Genomic DNA, 14349 nt, shown 5'->3' on the forward strand with positions numbered 1-14349 from the left:
TCTGTTGTGGTTTACATCACCAACGTGCTCTCTCTGTCTGATCTCCAAACTCCGTGAAGTTTGTTCGATGTAGGCAAGACCACAGGATCGAGGAATGTAATATACTCCTGGATATTTGTAGAATAGCACCTTGTCTTTTGGTGATCCTAAAAAATGTTTGATGCTGGTGGTTGGTTTGAAGATCACTCTGATGTTGTGGGCTTTTAGTATTTGGCTATTTGATAAGAAATTGACTCGATGAAGGGAATCACTACAGTAGAAATATGCTGGGAGTTTGGTTCTTCTTGTCTGGGGTTGTCACCATATAGATATTTTTTGATGATGTTCGGAGGGTATCCATTTTGTGATAATGTTTTGGCTATTAGTGAGATTTCAGTCTGTGTACTCCTCTTCTGATATAAACTTACCTGCTCTATTTTTCAACATATGGATAATGCTTAGTTTGTGTGTCTTGTGATGGTTAGAAGTATAATGAAGGTATCTTCCAGTGTCTGTCCACTTTCTGTAAATAGATAAATTGACACTATTTGATTGTCTTTTTATCAAGATGTCTAGAAAATGCAGATGGTTGTTGTTTTCAACTTCCAGAGTGAATTTTATCTTGTTATGTATGGAGTTGATTTTATTCACAAACTATTTTAGGTTTTCTAAGCTATCTTGCCATATAATGAAAATATCGTCAACATATCTCCATCATATAGATGGTCTAGGGGAGATTGCTGAGAGAATTTCTTTTTCAAGTTTTTCCATGAAAAGGTCTGCACAAGATGGTGATAGCAGACTTCCCATTGCTAGGCCTTCTAATTGTTGGTATATGGTGTTATTAACCTTGAAGAAGTTAGACTGAAGGCAGTGTTTAAACATCTGTGTAATGTCTAGAGGAAAGAGGTCTTGAATGATGTTTATTACCTCTTCTACTGGTACATTGGTGAAGAGGGACAGAATATCCAGACTGGCTAGTATGTCTGTTGGTTCAATCTTAACGGCTTGGAGTTTATTTACAAAATGTTGAGTATTCTTGATATAGGATTCTGTTGATCTTATTTTGTTATTTAATAAGTTTACAAGATGCTTAGCCACAAGGTAAGTTGGGGATGATCTCCCGTCAACGATTGGATGGAGAGGTATAATCTTTTTATGTATTTTAGGTGTCCCATATAGTCTGGGAGTAATGGGATATGATAAATTTTATTCTTCTCTTCACCTCTTCTGGCCAAATGTTGAAATTACGGATTAGTTGGTTTGTTTCATTGTGATTTTTTATGGTGGGATCTTTGTCTAGGATCTTATAGGTAGAGTTGTCTCATAGTAATACATTTAACTTATCATAATAGTCTTTAGAGTTAAGGATGACTGTTGAATTTCCCTTATCAACCTTGGTAATGATGATGACATCTTTGTTTTTCTTTAAGTTAAGGATTGCCTTTCTATCATAAGGAGACATGTTGAGAATAGGTTGTTTAGCTTTGGCTAGGATTATGGTACTTTTGAATCTAATAGTGTTGGCTGCAATTTGCAGTAGTGGATATAGGCCTTTTTCAATTCCACACATAAAATCCATTTTAGGAATGTGCTTTGGTGTAATTGCAAAGTAATATATACGGTGACAACCCCAGACAAGAAGAACCAAACTCTCAGCACATTTCTGCTGTAGTGATTCCCTTCATGAAGTCAATTTCTTATCAAATAGCCAGAATACCAAAAGCCCACAACATCAGACAACAACCAACCACCAGCATCAAACTTTTAGGATCGCCAAAAGACAAGGTGCCATTCTACAAATATCCAGGAGTATATTACATTCCTTGCTCCTGTGGTCTCGCCTACATTGGACAAACTTCACGGAGTTTGGAGATCAGACAGAGGGAGCATGTTGGTGATGTAAACCACAACAGAAGTATTTAGTATTTCTTCCAGCTTAGCACATCATTTCTGTGCATCTAACCACACAATACTGTGGCAAAATAGCTCCATGCCATATTTAGACGACGATTATAGACATTGTTTATTCAAGGAAGCCTCAGTAGTATTAAAAACTGGTGGAAACCTCAACAGAAACCAGGGTACTATTCTTAACAGTTCATGGAAAAACCTCATCCTCTTTCTAAATCCATCTGAACTACAGCTAGCTAGTAATCACATTATGGTTTACAACAAACACGCATGTGTGATAATGATTAAGAACAATAAGTTCACTCAGTCTCTGTCACGCGAAAGTGCAAGCTTAGCTATTAGAGTGTTTCAGCGTTTTTTAATGTTCCTTTCAATTTGCATTTACTAGTATTTTTTATACTTTTCCATCAACGCCTTGAAAAAGCTAGACAGTTTGCTAGCGAAACTGGTAGGCAAAGAATGTTAAAATATTTGTATATGGTCAGTATTAAACAATAAGTTTTTTATACTTATAATAGCTTTTAGAATATTATTTGATATTTGCCTTTCTTTTAATATGTTAAATAAAATACTTCTTTTAACTTTATCAAATGCTTTTTCAAAGTCAATAAATAATCGTTTCTAAATTGTATCTCTTATTTTCTCTATCAATTTTAGGCAAAAGGCTGATCTTCCTTTTCCAAATCTGTTTTGTACTTCTAAAATAAAGTCTTCGGAATATATTATTAGTTTGTTATTTAAAATTCTGCTATATATTTTATAACGAATTTAGAATGCTTATACATCTATATTTTTTAGGGTCATCTCTATTGCCTTTTTTTAAAAATAGGGATCACTATTACTTTTTTCCATTCTATTGGTTGAATAGATTTTATTTTAAAATAATGAGTCTTTCTTTAAACCTTATTCCTGCATATTTATATAATTCTGAACCTAACTTATCTTCTCCAGATGATTTTCTGTTTCTTGTTTCTTTCAGGCTGATTTCTAATTCTTCTTTAGTTATTTCTGTTTCATTTTCATTGAATGTTTGCCAATTATCTTTTTTAAAAAATATTTGTCTGTCCACAATTCTGTATAGAAATTTAGAAATTCCTCTAATTTCGATTTGGTGTTTAATTTTATGCTTTCTCTAGGCTTAAATGTTTCAATATCTTATATACATTGGGTCTTATTCTATATAAGTCATGTTCTAAATTAGAAAAAAAATGTTCCATAAGTCTGTCTTTTTCTGACTTCTCTTTTAGCTATGGCTCTTATTATGTACTCTGTTTCATCTTCTAACCATTTATACTGCTTAATCATTTATGATATGCTTCTTTTTTCATTTTGGTTATTTCTTTGATTGTATCATCCCATATCTTCAGTTTTTTTTTTATTTTAATTGAATCTTTTGGATTTCCTAAGCTTTCATTTCCTAATGTATTTAAGTATAATTTTTATATTAAGCCATTGTATTTCTTCATTTCGTTTTATTTTATCTAAATATTGATTAATTCTTTGTTCATATAACTATTGTATATTTGTCTAATAATCTAGTGTTATAAAAAAGTTTTAAATTTTCTTTCTGTTTTTTGTAGCCATTTAGGAGGTAATCTTAATTATATTTTAATGAGGAAGTGGTCACTACTTATTTCATATCCTCTGGACTCTAACATCTATAGAAAACTGTCTTTTCATTTATGATAAAGTAACCTAATATTGATTTCTGTTCACTTGCTGTCCAAGTGTATTTATGTATGTCTTTATGTTTATAGAAAGAATTCATTATTTTAAGATTATTATAAACTACAAAGTACAATCAATTTTTTTAGCATTCCTGTTTAGAATATGTCTCCATGTATTCCTATATTATTATTAATTTTCATTTTTCTAATTCTTGCATTTGTCTGCTGCTAATATTACATAATCATCTTTATTTATTTTATTATATATATTTTGTAATTGATTATAAAATTCAACATTATCATCTTTTCTTCCTTCTTCTGGGGCATATAAACCAATTGTTGTTAAATAACCTATGTCTATTTTTATTCTAGCTTCTATTATTCATTCATTTCATAGTTTATAATATGTTAACTGTTTTGAAAGAGAATTATGAATCCAAATCATAACACCTGCTTGTGCTCTTTGGTCTTTGTTGACTCCACTATATGTTACATTAAAATTTTCAGTTCTCATGGCTCCTTTTAATTTCTTTTTTGTTTCAGTGATTAATACTTTTTGAAAGTTTATTTTGTTTAATATTAAATCTAATTCTATTTCTTTATATGCTATTCTTCTTGTATTCCAGTTTGTTATGTGTATTAGATTTTGTCATTTCCATTTTTGTTTTACCTTTTTCATTCCATTTTCATTTTCTGTAGATTCATTTTGAATACCTTTCTCTGTTGGCTTAAAATTAATTTAGTGTTCTCCATGTCAGGTTACTAACCTGGCAATGGATAGTCCAGTGGTAGGGCTGAACTTGTTCTTTCAGATTTAAACCAATAAGGTGTACTGAAGGGAAAAGAGGAAATTTTAGAGGAGACATAAATATACAGCTGAAATGGAAAGACCCCATAGACTTTGAATACTCTAATAGCATAAGAGTTCATTGATAAAGCCTTTGTTACGTCATTGTTTTTCTTATTTTATATCATCCCTTTCTATCTTTCAATCACTATTTTACTTCTTCAGATAGCGGGCCTAATATACTTACATCTAGGATTGTTTCCTCTTCGGATACTGGCAAATTTATATTATGCTGCGCCAGCCAGTATCCTATAGCAAAAAAGATCCTTACTCAGGGAGACAATACTAGATTCTGAGGCGTCCTTACACTATATTTTACTTTAATACGGCTGTATAGATTCAGACTGCATTCATGACCTAAATCTATGATTATATACACTTTCTAATTCCTTCCCGCCTAAAGAGGTTCTATTTTTATGAGTGGTAATTCGGAATCGTAATCAAGCATGACTCAGGTATAGGCAAATAAATCATGTTTATTGGAATATCTAAGCAAAATATACTAAAGGAATTCAGGCATTCAATTTATCTCAATACTAAATAAGGAAACTCGAGTTAAAAGATCAACACACTTTAAATTTAAATCAAAGGTTATAAAGCATGTAAGACACAGTGACTGATAATTGAGATAGATAGCAAATGATATGGTGTTAAGCTAAAATTCCCTTCTGCAAGCTGTTCATAAGATAATATAACTAAAATTCTAATGTTATTCAGTTACTATAAGTCTAGTCCTAATCTTGTTATGTCAAATCAATCACATACAACACAAAAGACCTCTTCCAAACAATTCTTCTTATTCTCAAAAGGAGGCTAACTATCTAATTAGAGTCTGTCCACAAAGATCTTTAGAATGATGTTCATAATTTACATTCACAAGTAATTTTCTCTCTTCTAAGGAATTCTAAACACAAAATAGAGTAATTCTACTTTATCGAACCTTTTCCGACATCTTTCAGCACTGTGTATACGTCTGGTTACCTCTTGTCTATTGGCTGTCCTTACGCCAGCAGGGGGCTACGCTATCTTCATAATTACTGCCGATCACGGACTCGATTCTTTGCATCTCAGGAAACATCTCTATTCCTCTCGATGGGACTCTTCAGCGAGGGCTCGATTCTGCTAGGGCTGGAAAATTTCACCTTCAGCTCTGCGTGGAATCCTACAACATTCTCAGGAAAGCTCGCCGTCTGACATTGTAGCACTGACGCTTCATCCCCCTTACTCGAACTACCGGCTAACTTCCGAACCAGGAAAAACGATAAGACAAGAGAGAGCTGATACAGCGCTCATTCTCTTATATTCTTCGTTCGAGCGCCCCCTTTTTCGGAGTCCCCTTGGGTTCATCCCTTGCTCTCCCCTTTGCTGTTATACTCTTGTATTCATGGAATTCGCGTCGACGTACTTTCCGCATAAACTACTGCCTCTGGCGTTACGCTGGACATGTGTAGTTGTATACCTTCTATGAATTGTTACTTAATATCTATCTGGTGACTCTCAATCATTCTATACAGCTAAAGTGAGGTTTAAATAATATTAACAAATTCCTCTTTTAAGACAATCTCTAATTCGATCTTGGTATGATCACAATAGATTAAAATACATGGTACATAAAATAAAATGCAATTTTATACATATGTGAAGAAGTTTCACTTTAATTTCAGCTGATGTGCAGGTATTTCTCTTTGTTTGTGTAGTTTAGTATGTTAGACCCTGAATGAATGAATGATTTCTTTGCAAGATTTCTTCATTCAGGATCTAACACCTTATTCTTATGATCTTCCTCAAAGTAGTAGTAGAAGAAGAGGATAGATCCACCTATGGGACCATGGGTATGCTACTTCTCTTACAATCAAGATGATGGCCCTGTTGGTCCATGAGTCCTTATTCAATATATTTTGATCATTCCATCATATCTGGTGGGCTCTCGTATCTGCCACCTTGGGGACGCTTTCTAGAGGTTACAGAGTTCCTCATGAATACCTTTAATATACAAATTAAATAACAGCGGTCCCAAAAGAGACTCCTGTATCACTTTAGTTACCAACTTGTGGTGTGGCAATCTATCAAAAGCCTTTGCAAAATTTAATTATTCAACTGTATATGTATCTGATATTTTAAGGATACTTATGACATAAAGACTGAATAATATAAGCACGTAAACACAAGAAAGATATTTAATTAACCGAATATTTCGGTCTGGAAATAGCAGACCATCTTCAGTGGCACTACAAGAACAGTTTTAAAAAGAAATAAATACAAGGTGGAATACTAACAATAGATCATTTAAAAATAGAATAAGCCATGTGATGTTATATCACTAAGTATTAAAGGGAATATTTTTAAGCAGAGACATGATTGAAATAAAGATATTAATTAATAATATTAAATAACATAAAATTAATATGAATTAATGAGTTATCCTGATTAGACTTTCCCAGATTTTTTATATAGATATACAGTCATTCCGATTCAGGTTAGGACGATGGAGTAAGGCCTCTATGCTTTCTTTGAATAAACGTTCAAATTTATAATGGGATCTATGTAAGAGGTGAGTTTTTAACCAAAGGATGTTGTGGTTAGTTTTAATCCCGTGCTGAGCCAATCCAGATTTTTCAGGTTTGTTGTGATGAATGTGATCTCTCCTATTTTGGACAAACGTCCAGTTTGTCCAAAATAAGAGAGATTACAGTTGCTGGGAATTTGATAAACTCCAGGAAGAGACATAATTGAGCATTTGTCTTTAGGAGAAGGAAAATGGGAAGATAATTTGTTAATAGGTGAATACGTAGCTGTTAACTTGTATTTCTTCAGAATTCTTGCAATAGGTTGAACGACAAACTGGATCCAAGAACATCAATCCTCCATTCATCATGACAAACCTGAAAAATCTGGATTGGCTCAGCATGGGATTGAAACTAACCACAACATCCTTTGGTCAAAAACTCGCCTCTCACATAGATTCCATTATAAATTTGAACGTTTATTCAAAGAAAGCATAGAGGCCTTACTCCATCGTCCTAACCTGAATCGGAATGACTGTATATCTGTATCAAAAATCTGGGAAAGTCTAATCAGGATAACTCATTAATTCATATTAATTTTGTTATTTAATATTATTAATTAATATCTTTATTTCAGTCATGTCTCTGCTTAAAAATATTCCGTTTAATACTTAGTGATATAACATCACGCGGCTTGTTCTATTTTTAAATGATCTATTGTTAATATTATTAATTAATATCTTTATTTCAGTCATGTCTCTGCTTGTATTCCAGCTTGTATTTTTTTTTTTTAAATATTGTTCTTGTAGTGCCACTGAAGATGGTCTGCTATTTCCAGACTGAAATATTTGGTTAATTAAATATTTTTCTTGTGTTTACATGCTTTTATTGTTCTGTATGTTATCACCCTTGTCCAATACCACACCTGCCCTTTCCCAATCACCTTTATATATAAATATTTCTTAAAGCTTATCCCATATATCTCCTTTGTCTTTATTATCCCACCCTCCCATCCCAATCCATTTCATTTCTAAGCCAATCATCTCCCATACACATATTCATTACTACTTACAATGTCTACTATCCCTATGATAGTATTGTCTCCTTATGATGTCTCCTTATCCACCCCAACTCTCGGCCCGATTTCTCTGTTCCTCTTGTGTTGTTGTTCTCTCTTCATCTCTCACACTACTATTTCCATATCATTTATATGTAAGTGTGTAGTGTATTATATATTATAGTTGCTTTGCTTTTAGCAAACATTTTCACTTGTTAGCAGCTGTCTGTTCCCAGATTCCATTTTTGATAATTTTTCCAGTCCTCATCTTATAAGCCTCTTATCTCCATACCTTCTCACAATGGTTCCTCTTGATTTAACCCTTGGTCTTTTCCTCCTTTTTTGTGTGTGTGTGTGTGTGTGTGTGGAGGGGGGGGGACCAATTCATAATTCTCAATGGCCATCATTCTTCTCTCATTCTCTGGATATGTATGTATGTATGATTTCAAGGCATGCACCTCCATCCTCTCACTGATCGGTTCTTCAATTTTCATCTTTGTTCAAATATATCTGCATTCCTCGCACAATCCATACTGATGGCTCTCATACTTTGTCTCCACAACCTCTTTTCATTTCCTTTGTTTATAGTGAGGGTCAAATTCTCATTCATAGGTAAATACTCTTTTTAATCAACTAGTACAGCTCCTTAATTTTCCTTGACTTTGACTCCATAAAATACCCATCATGGTTCTGATAGCTGCTCATGTCTATCCTGTTCAAAATACTATAACCAGTTCACATTGGTCAGATTTACTGTTTTTTTTTTGCTAGTAGTAAATTTGAAAATTAAAATGATACCACATTTATATGTCATGTGTCACTGTTAATGAAAGTGCCCATATGTCATACTATTACATACTGTTCCAAAAAAAAAAGAAGTCAGATGTATCTATTATGGAGCCCTGATACAAGGCATTCAATGATTTTATGGTTTTTACTTCCAAGTCAATGTCTGTTGCACTGTCACTTCCACCTGCTAGGCACTTTGTTTTTAATAGATTGACTTCATTGTGTATATTGTTTTTATTATATGTATTATAGTATTATAACTGTTCTCTGTGTGTGTGTGTGTGTGTGTGTGTACACACACACACACACACACACACACACACACACACACACACACACACACACACACACACACACACACACACACACACACACACACACAGGGTGATCAAAATTAAAGTATCCCTGTTTAAGGTCTTGCGGAGTGCCATCCAGTGATCCAAATGCAGTGAAACTTTGCAGTAATATATTGTACGTCACACAGAAGTGTACCGAATGTAGATGTAGTAATTTTTCTATGTATGTGTAAATGAATACATAATGGAGGTTATCACCTACATTATGTATTCACATTATGTATTCACAGCCTGTACTGTTCAGTATGCTGCCTTTCCCAGTATGTCACAAACTGCATCCTTGGCATAATGCGTTCAACAGCAGAATGCAGCTAGTCAGGACTGATGTTGTGCATATGCTGTCTTTCAGTGCTGGCAAGTTATCAGTATGAGCTCAATAAACTTTTTCTTTGAGAAATCCCCACAGCTAGAAATCACAGGGGGGATCGGATCAGGTGAATGAGGCGGCCATGCAGTGACAAATGCACAGTTGATCACTCTGGCTTCCGTGAAATGTTCTCAAAGAATCTCTTGTATGGATCTACCGATATGTGGAGTGTCCCCTGCATGAAAATGACTGAATTCATGCACAGGCACTGCTGTAGTTGTGGCACTACAAATTTGTTTATCATATTACGATACTTAGAAGTAATTGAGCAGGTGACCCGACTGGTGAATGTCCTCAAAAAAGAATGCCCTCAAATCCTGGACCGTTATGAGTAAAACAACCCTAGAACATCTTTTTAGTCTGGTGTTCAGGAGCTTGTTGAAAGTAGGTAGGAAAAGTGTTCTCAGCTGCTGATTTGCAAACATAGGATACTCGCTCTCCTTGGACAAAAGAAATGACTCTCATATGAAAATATGACCTCCTTCCACTTCTCAACAGAATCTTTGTCTTATTACTTTTTTATTATTAAATATTAAGTATTACTTTTTCTGCTTAGCCTTTATCAACAGTTTTCTGTTTATGTCTGTGGGCAGTCTTCCCTGCTTCCAGGAATCTTCTACAGATTGTCATGTCAGAAACATTAATCCAACTAGCTGCCAAGTCTCTATTTAAGTCTAAGACAATCTTGGATTCATTTTCCTAACCAGTAAACAATCTTGTAAGTGTAGTTTTGCTTTTTTGCCCACATTTTTCTTTTCTGTCAGGAGAAAAGGTACCTGTTTGAAACCTCTTTAAAATCACATTAACAGTACCCAAAACACACACTCATTGGCAATTTGTCTTTGAGTGATGGATGTGTGTGTTGAGAAAGATTACATATTTTTGAACACGTTCTTGGTGTATCCATTTTATAGCTATACAAAATCAATAAAGCACTACAAATGTCAACTTGTTTTACACTATTAAAAATGCACAACACTAGTGATAAACATCATAGAGACAGTTAAACACACAGTACTTAACCAAAATAGTGAACCAAAGTTATTGTGAGCTGAAACAAAAACCAAACCAAATCAAAGTCAAAAACTTGAGAAAATTCAGCTTCTTTGAATTAATTTGTTTATTACTGTACACTCACTCTGCTTGGAAAGAAGTTAACATATGCCACCATGGACAAGGTGCATTATGCCATCTAATGAGTCACATGTTTGTAGATGGTATAAATTACAGGAATATGATGTTCCCAAGTCAGTGCAACTGTTGTTTGGATGGAATAGTTGTGAGAGGAGAATTGGAGTTTGAAAGAGGCATTGTGATAGATGCCATGTTGCAGGCCCATCTATTGGCAAATTGTTGACAAATTGGTTGGTAAAGATAGAGGTCAAACATGCTGCATTCAACTCTCACTATGATTCTTAGAAACTAAAACTTCAAATGGTATATTATAGTGGACAGTTTTCTATAGTGAATTTCCTTTAGTATGGCATTGATGCCATGGTTGGGACTTTTTTTGGTAGTTTGATATAGTATGAGTCACCTTTTCTACATTTTATGATCATTCATGCAGACCCATTGTGATCAGTTTTCTTTGGTTCTATGATCCTGATATCAACAATATATGGTTTTTTAAATTTCTTATTAACTCTTATAAAATTTAAAAAAAAATAATAATATGCATTTTACATGATCATTTATTACATTATCACATGCATTTATTTAAAAAATAAAAATGTAAATTTATTGTTGTGTGATGAATAAAACTATTTCTTTTTTTGTAGAAAGTATTTTACCTTGGGTATAATAAATGTTAAAAATACCAAGCTATTTTAACATTTAATACCCAAGGTAAAATACTTTCTACATTTATATCTCCTCCTGAGATTTTTATTTAATAAGGTTAAAACACCTTATGGTAACTTGTTCTAGTAAAATACTTATAAGCTCTGTATTACTAAAATCTTGGTATTTCTAGCGTGGCTCCCACTGATGAGACCTTAATAAAGGTCCAAACCGGTCTGGGTAGTGGCCCCTTGCCTTTAATACAAAACATCATACATCTGCTCCAGGAGATGTGCTTTGCATTAAGGGTAAATATTAAGATTAGTGATCAGAGCTTATTCTACTTTTACCAAGAGTTGCCTTGGTCTTGCACTACTTTGAGGGTCAGCTAGACTTCCAATACGTGCAGGCACAAACTTGACTTGCTTGTCTGTTTGCTTACTTGGGAAATGGAGTAAAAACCAGGTTTAAAATAGCTTGATATTTTTAATATTTAAAACTATTTCTTAGTTATTACTAAATGTGAAGTACAGATTCTAATATGTGCTATTCCAACAACTGGACTCAATGTCATAAATAACTTTAACAGGAGTTCTTTATTTTCTTTGTTATAAGTTATTCTCATGATATTATAGTGTAAGAATAATTATTTCATAAGAAGAATTTAAAGAACAAATTTAATTAACATAGATTTGTCATTTAAAATGTTAGCATTTATGATTATAAAATTCTTTTCAATATGTCATTATTACACCAATACATTTTATTTTTTCTTCATTAGAGTAAACAGACAACTAGAAAAAGAAAACTTAATCAAAACACTCAGGATGCTGGAGTATATGCATCTGTAGAAATTGATATTTCTTCCTGCAACTGTATGTAATACTGTATAGATTTATATTAATTTGATAAATGTGACATATTTCTTGTGATTTAACATAGAGGATATTTGGGAATTATGTATTTTGCTTCCATGTTGGTTACTTAAGTTACTGTGTTTATGAGTAAATAAATTAATTTCTTCCCCTTTATTAAGGTCATCCTCAGCATCAGATATCGAATGTTTTTACACTTGCTTACAAAGTAAATTATATTCTTGTTTAATTCCTTACTTTGTGTAAGTAAATAAAGTTTGTACATGAAGTATCTTCACTTTGTTGCTTACACTTAGATAAAGGATTAAACAAGATTATAATCTTTCAAACTTAATTTACTTTGTAATCAAGTTAAAAAAAAAAAAAAACTACAACTATTTATGATCCAGAATCTTAATAAGGTGACACACCTTAGTGAAGTGTTGTAAAGTGGTTACATGAAGATGGGCTGATCATATTAGTGCACTATCAGACAAAAGGTAGGCAAAATTAAGCACCAAGTGGATGCCAAGAGAATGAAAGGTCACCAAAGAACCAGTTGAAGGGATGATCTATGAAGGTTTGACTTGAGATGGGGTACATTGGCTAAAGATATACAGAACTGGAAAGTTAAGGGGAGGGGGCTATATCTAGCAGTGGATGGAAAGAGATCGAAGGAAAAGATACACCTTTGTGCTACATCATTAATTTCTTGATATGTACCTTCAAGGAGTGTTCAGGCTACCATGACAGCATTACATGATTAAGTTTACATTATTATTACTCTCCTATCCACAATTGTCCTCCAAATCAGTCTATACTTGTTAGTACTCCAATATTGTCATATCTAACATTTCTTGCTTCTAAAACACTTCTGATTAAATCAATCCACCTAGACCTTGGTCTTTCTCTGGATCTTTTTCCTGCCATCTTGGCATCCAACACCTGTTTTGCTAACCTTTCCTTGCCCATTCTATTTAAGTAGCCATACTACCTTAGATTAGTTCTGCTCACACATTCTTGAATACCAACAATGTCAAGATCCTTTCTAATATCTTCATTTTTATGATTCTGCCATTGATGCCATCTGTTCACTCTTCTAATTTTTCTCAACCCTCGTGTCTGTGGTCTCTAGTCTTTGAAAAAGTGTTTTATTTCTAACCCAACTCTCAGATCCATGACTTAAAATTTGTTTGAACTATCTTGTGTAATGCTAATTTGGTGTTTTGGCTCATTTCTTTCTTATTCCATATAAATTTATTCACCTGGCTACCCACCATACCAATTTTGCATATTCTCTCATCTCTTTCCAAATTTAACTTGCCATCTTCACTAAAAACTGTGGCTAAATAGCTGAAATATTTTACTTGTTCTATAGGTTCTCTATTCAGAATGTAGTTGATGTGTTCAATGTTTCTGTCTATTTTCATAGTTTTGGTCTTTCTATTGCTGATTTCCATGCCAAATTTGTTACAGCTGTTATTTAATTTTTGATATTAAAACAGGATTGAAACAAGGAGATGCCCTCTCACCCATCCTTTTTAATTTAGCATTAGAAAAATGCATTTGAGAAATTGTGAAAGATAACATAGACAGAACAGTAATGTTCTGTTTATGTTATCGTATATGCAGATGATATATGCCTTGGAAAAAATGCTGAAGACATTAGAACAACATTTATAAAACTCAAAATTGCTGCCGAAAAACTAGGATTACAAATCAACCAGGATAAAACTGAATGTTTAAAATGGAGAAATCATAATCAAGGGGGAAATGAACCAGAAATTTAAAAGTGTCACCTCCTTCAAATATCTTGGAACATTGATTACTCAAGATAATAAAATTAGTACAAAAATAAAAGCTAGAATACATGTCTCCAATAGATCTTATCATTCACTACATTTATTAGAACTATTTTTTCATATGGAACCTGGAGCATAACAGACCAAGATGCAATAGCATTGCAGATCTTTGAAAATAAAATCCTCAGAAAAGTATATGGACCTGTAAGAGATAACACAAGAGGAGAATAGAGAAGAATAACCAAGAACTATATGAACTCTATAGATCCCCACTTCTAGATTCGAGCAAGCAGATTGAGATGGTTTGGACATGTGGAAAGAATTGGGGAGGAGTGAATGACTAAACAATCATTCAAGATGAAGCCTGATGAAAAATGATCGAGAGGTATATTGTGGATGCGTTGGGTGAATAACATCCAAAAAGACTTGGATGA

General features: G+C 33.3%; 1 protein-coding gene across 1 annotated transcript in view; it reads left to right on the forward strand.

Annotated features, from left to right (window-relative positions):
• LOC150110612 (uncharacterized) overlaps positions 1 to 14349 on the forward strand; it is a 114338-nt gene that overhangs the window by 16714 nt on the left and 83275 nt on the right. Inside the window, exon 2 of the mRNA XM_090395195.1 lies at positions 12041 to 12134. Within this exon, the coding sequence (XP_090251321.1) occupies positions 12041 to 12134 (94 nt within the window). The remainder of the gene's footprint in view (positions 1 to 12040; positions 12135 to 14349) is intronic.

Source organism: Typopeltis vanoorti, chromosome 1 (genome assembly GCF_054136105.1).
Source record: "Typopeltis vanoorti isolate ZY-2024b chromosome 1, IOZ_Tvanoo_1.0, whole genome shotgun sequence".
In the NCBI taxonomy this organism is placed as follows: Eukaryota; Metazoa; Arthropoda; class Arachnida; order Uropygi; family Thelyphonidae; genus Typopeltis; species Typopeltis vanoorti.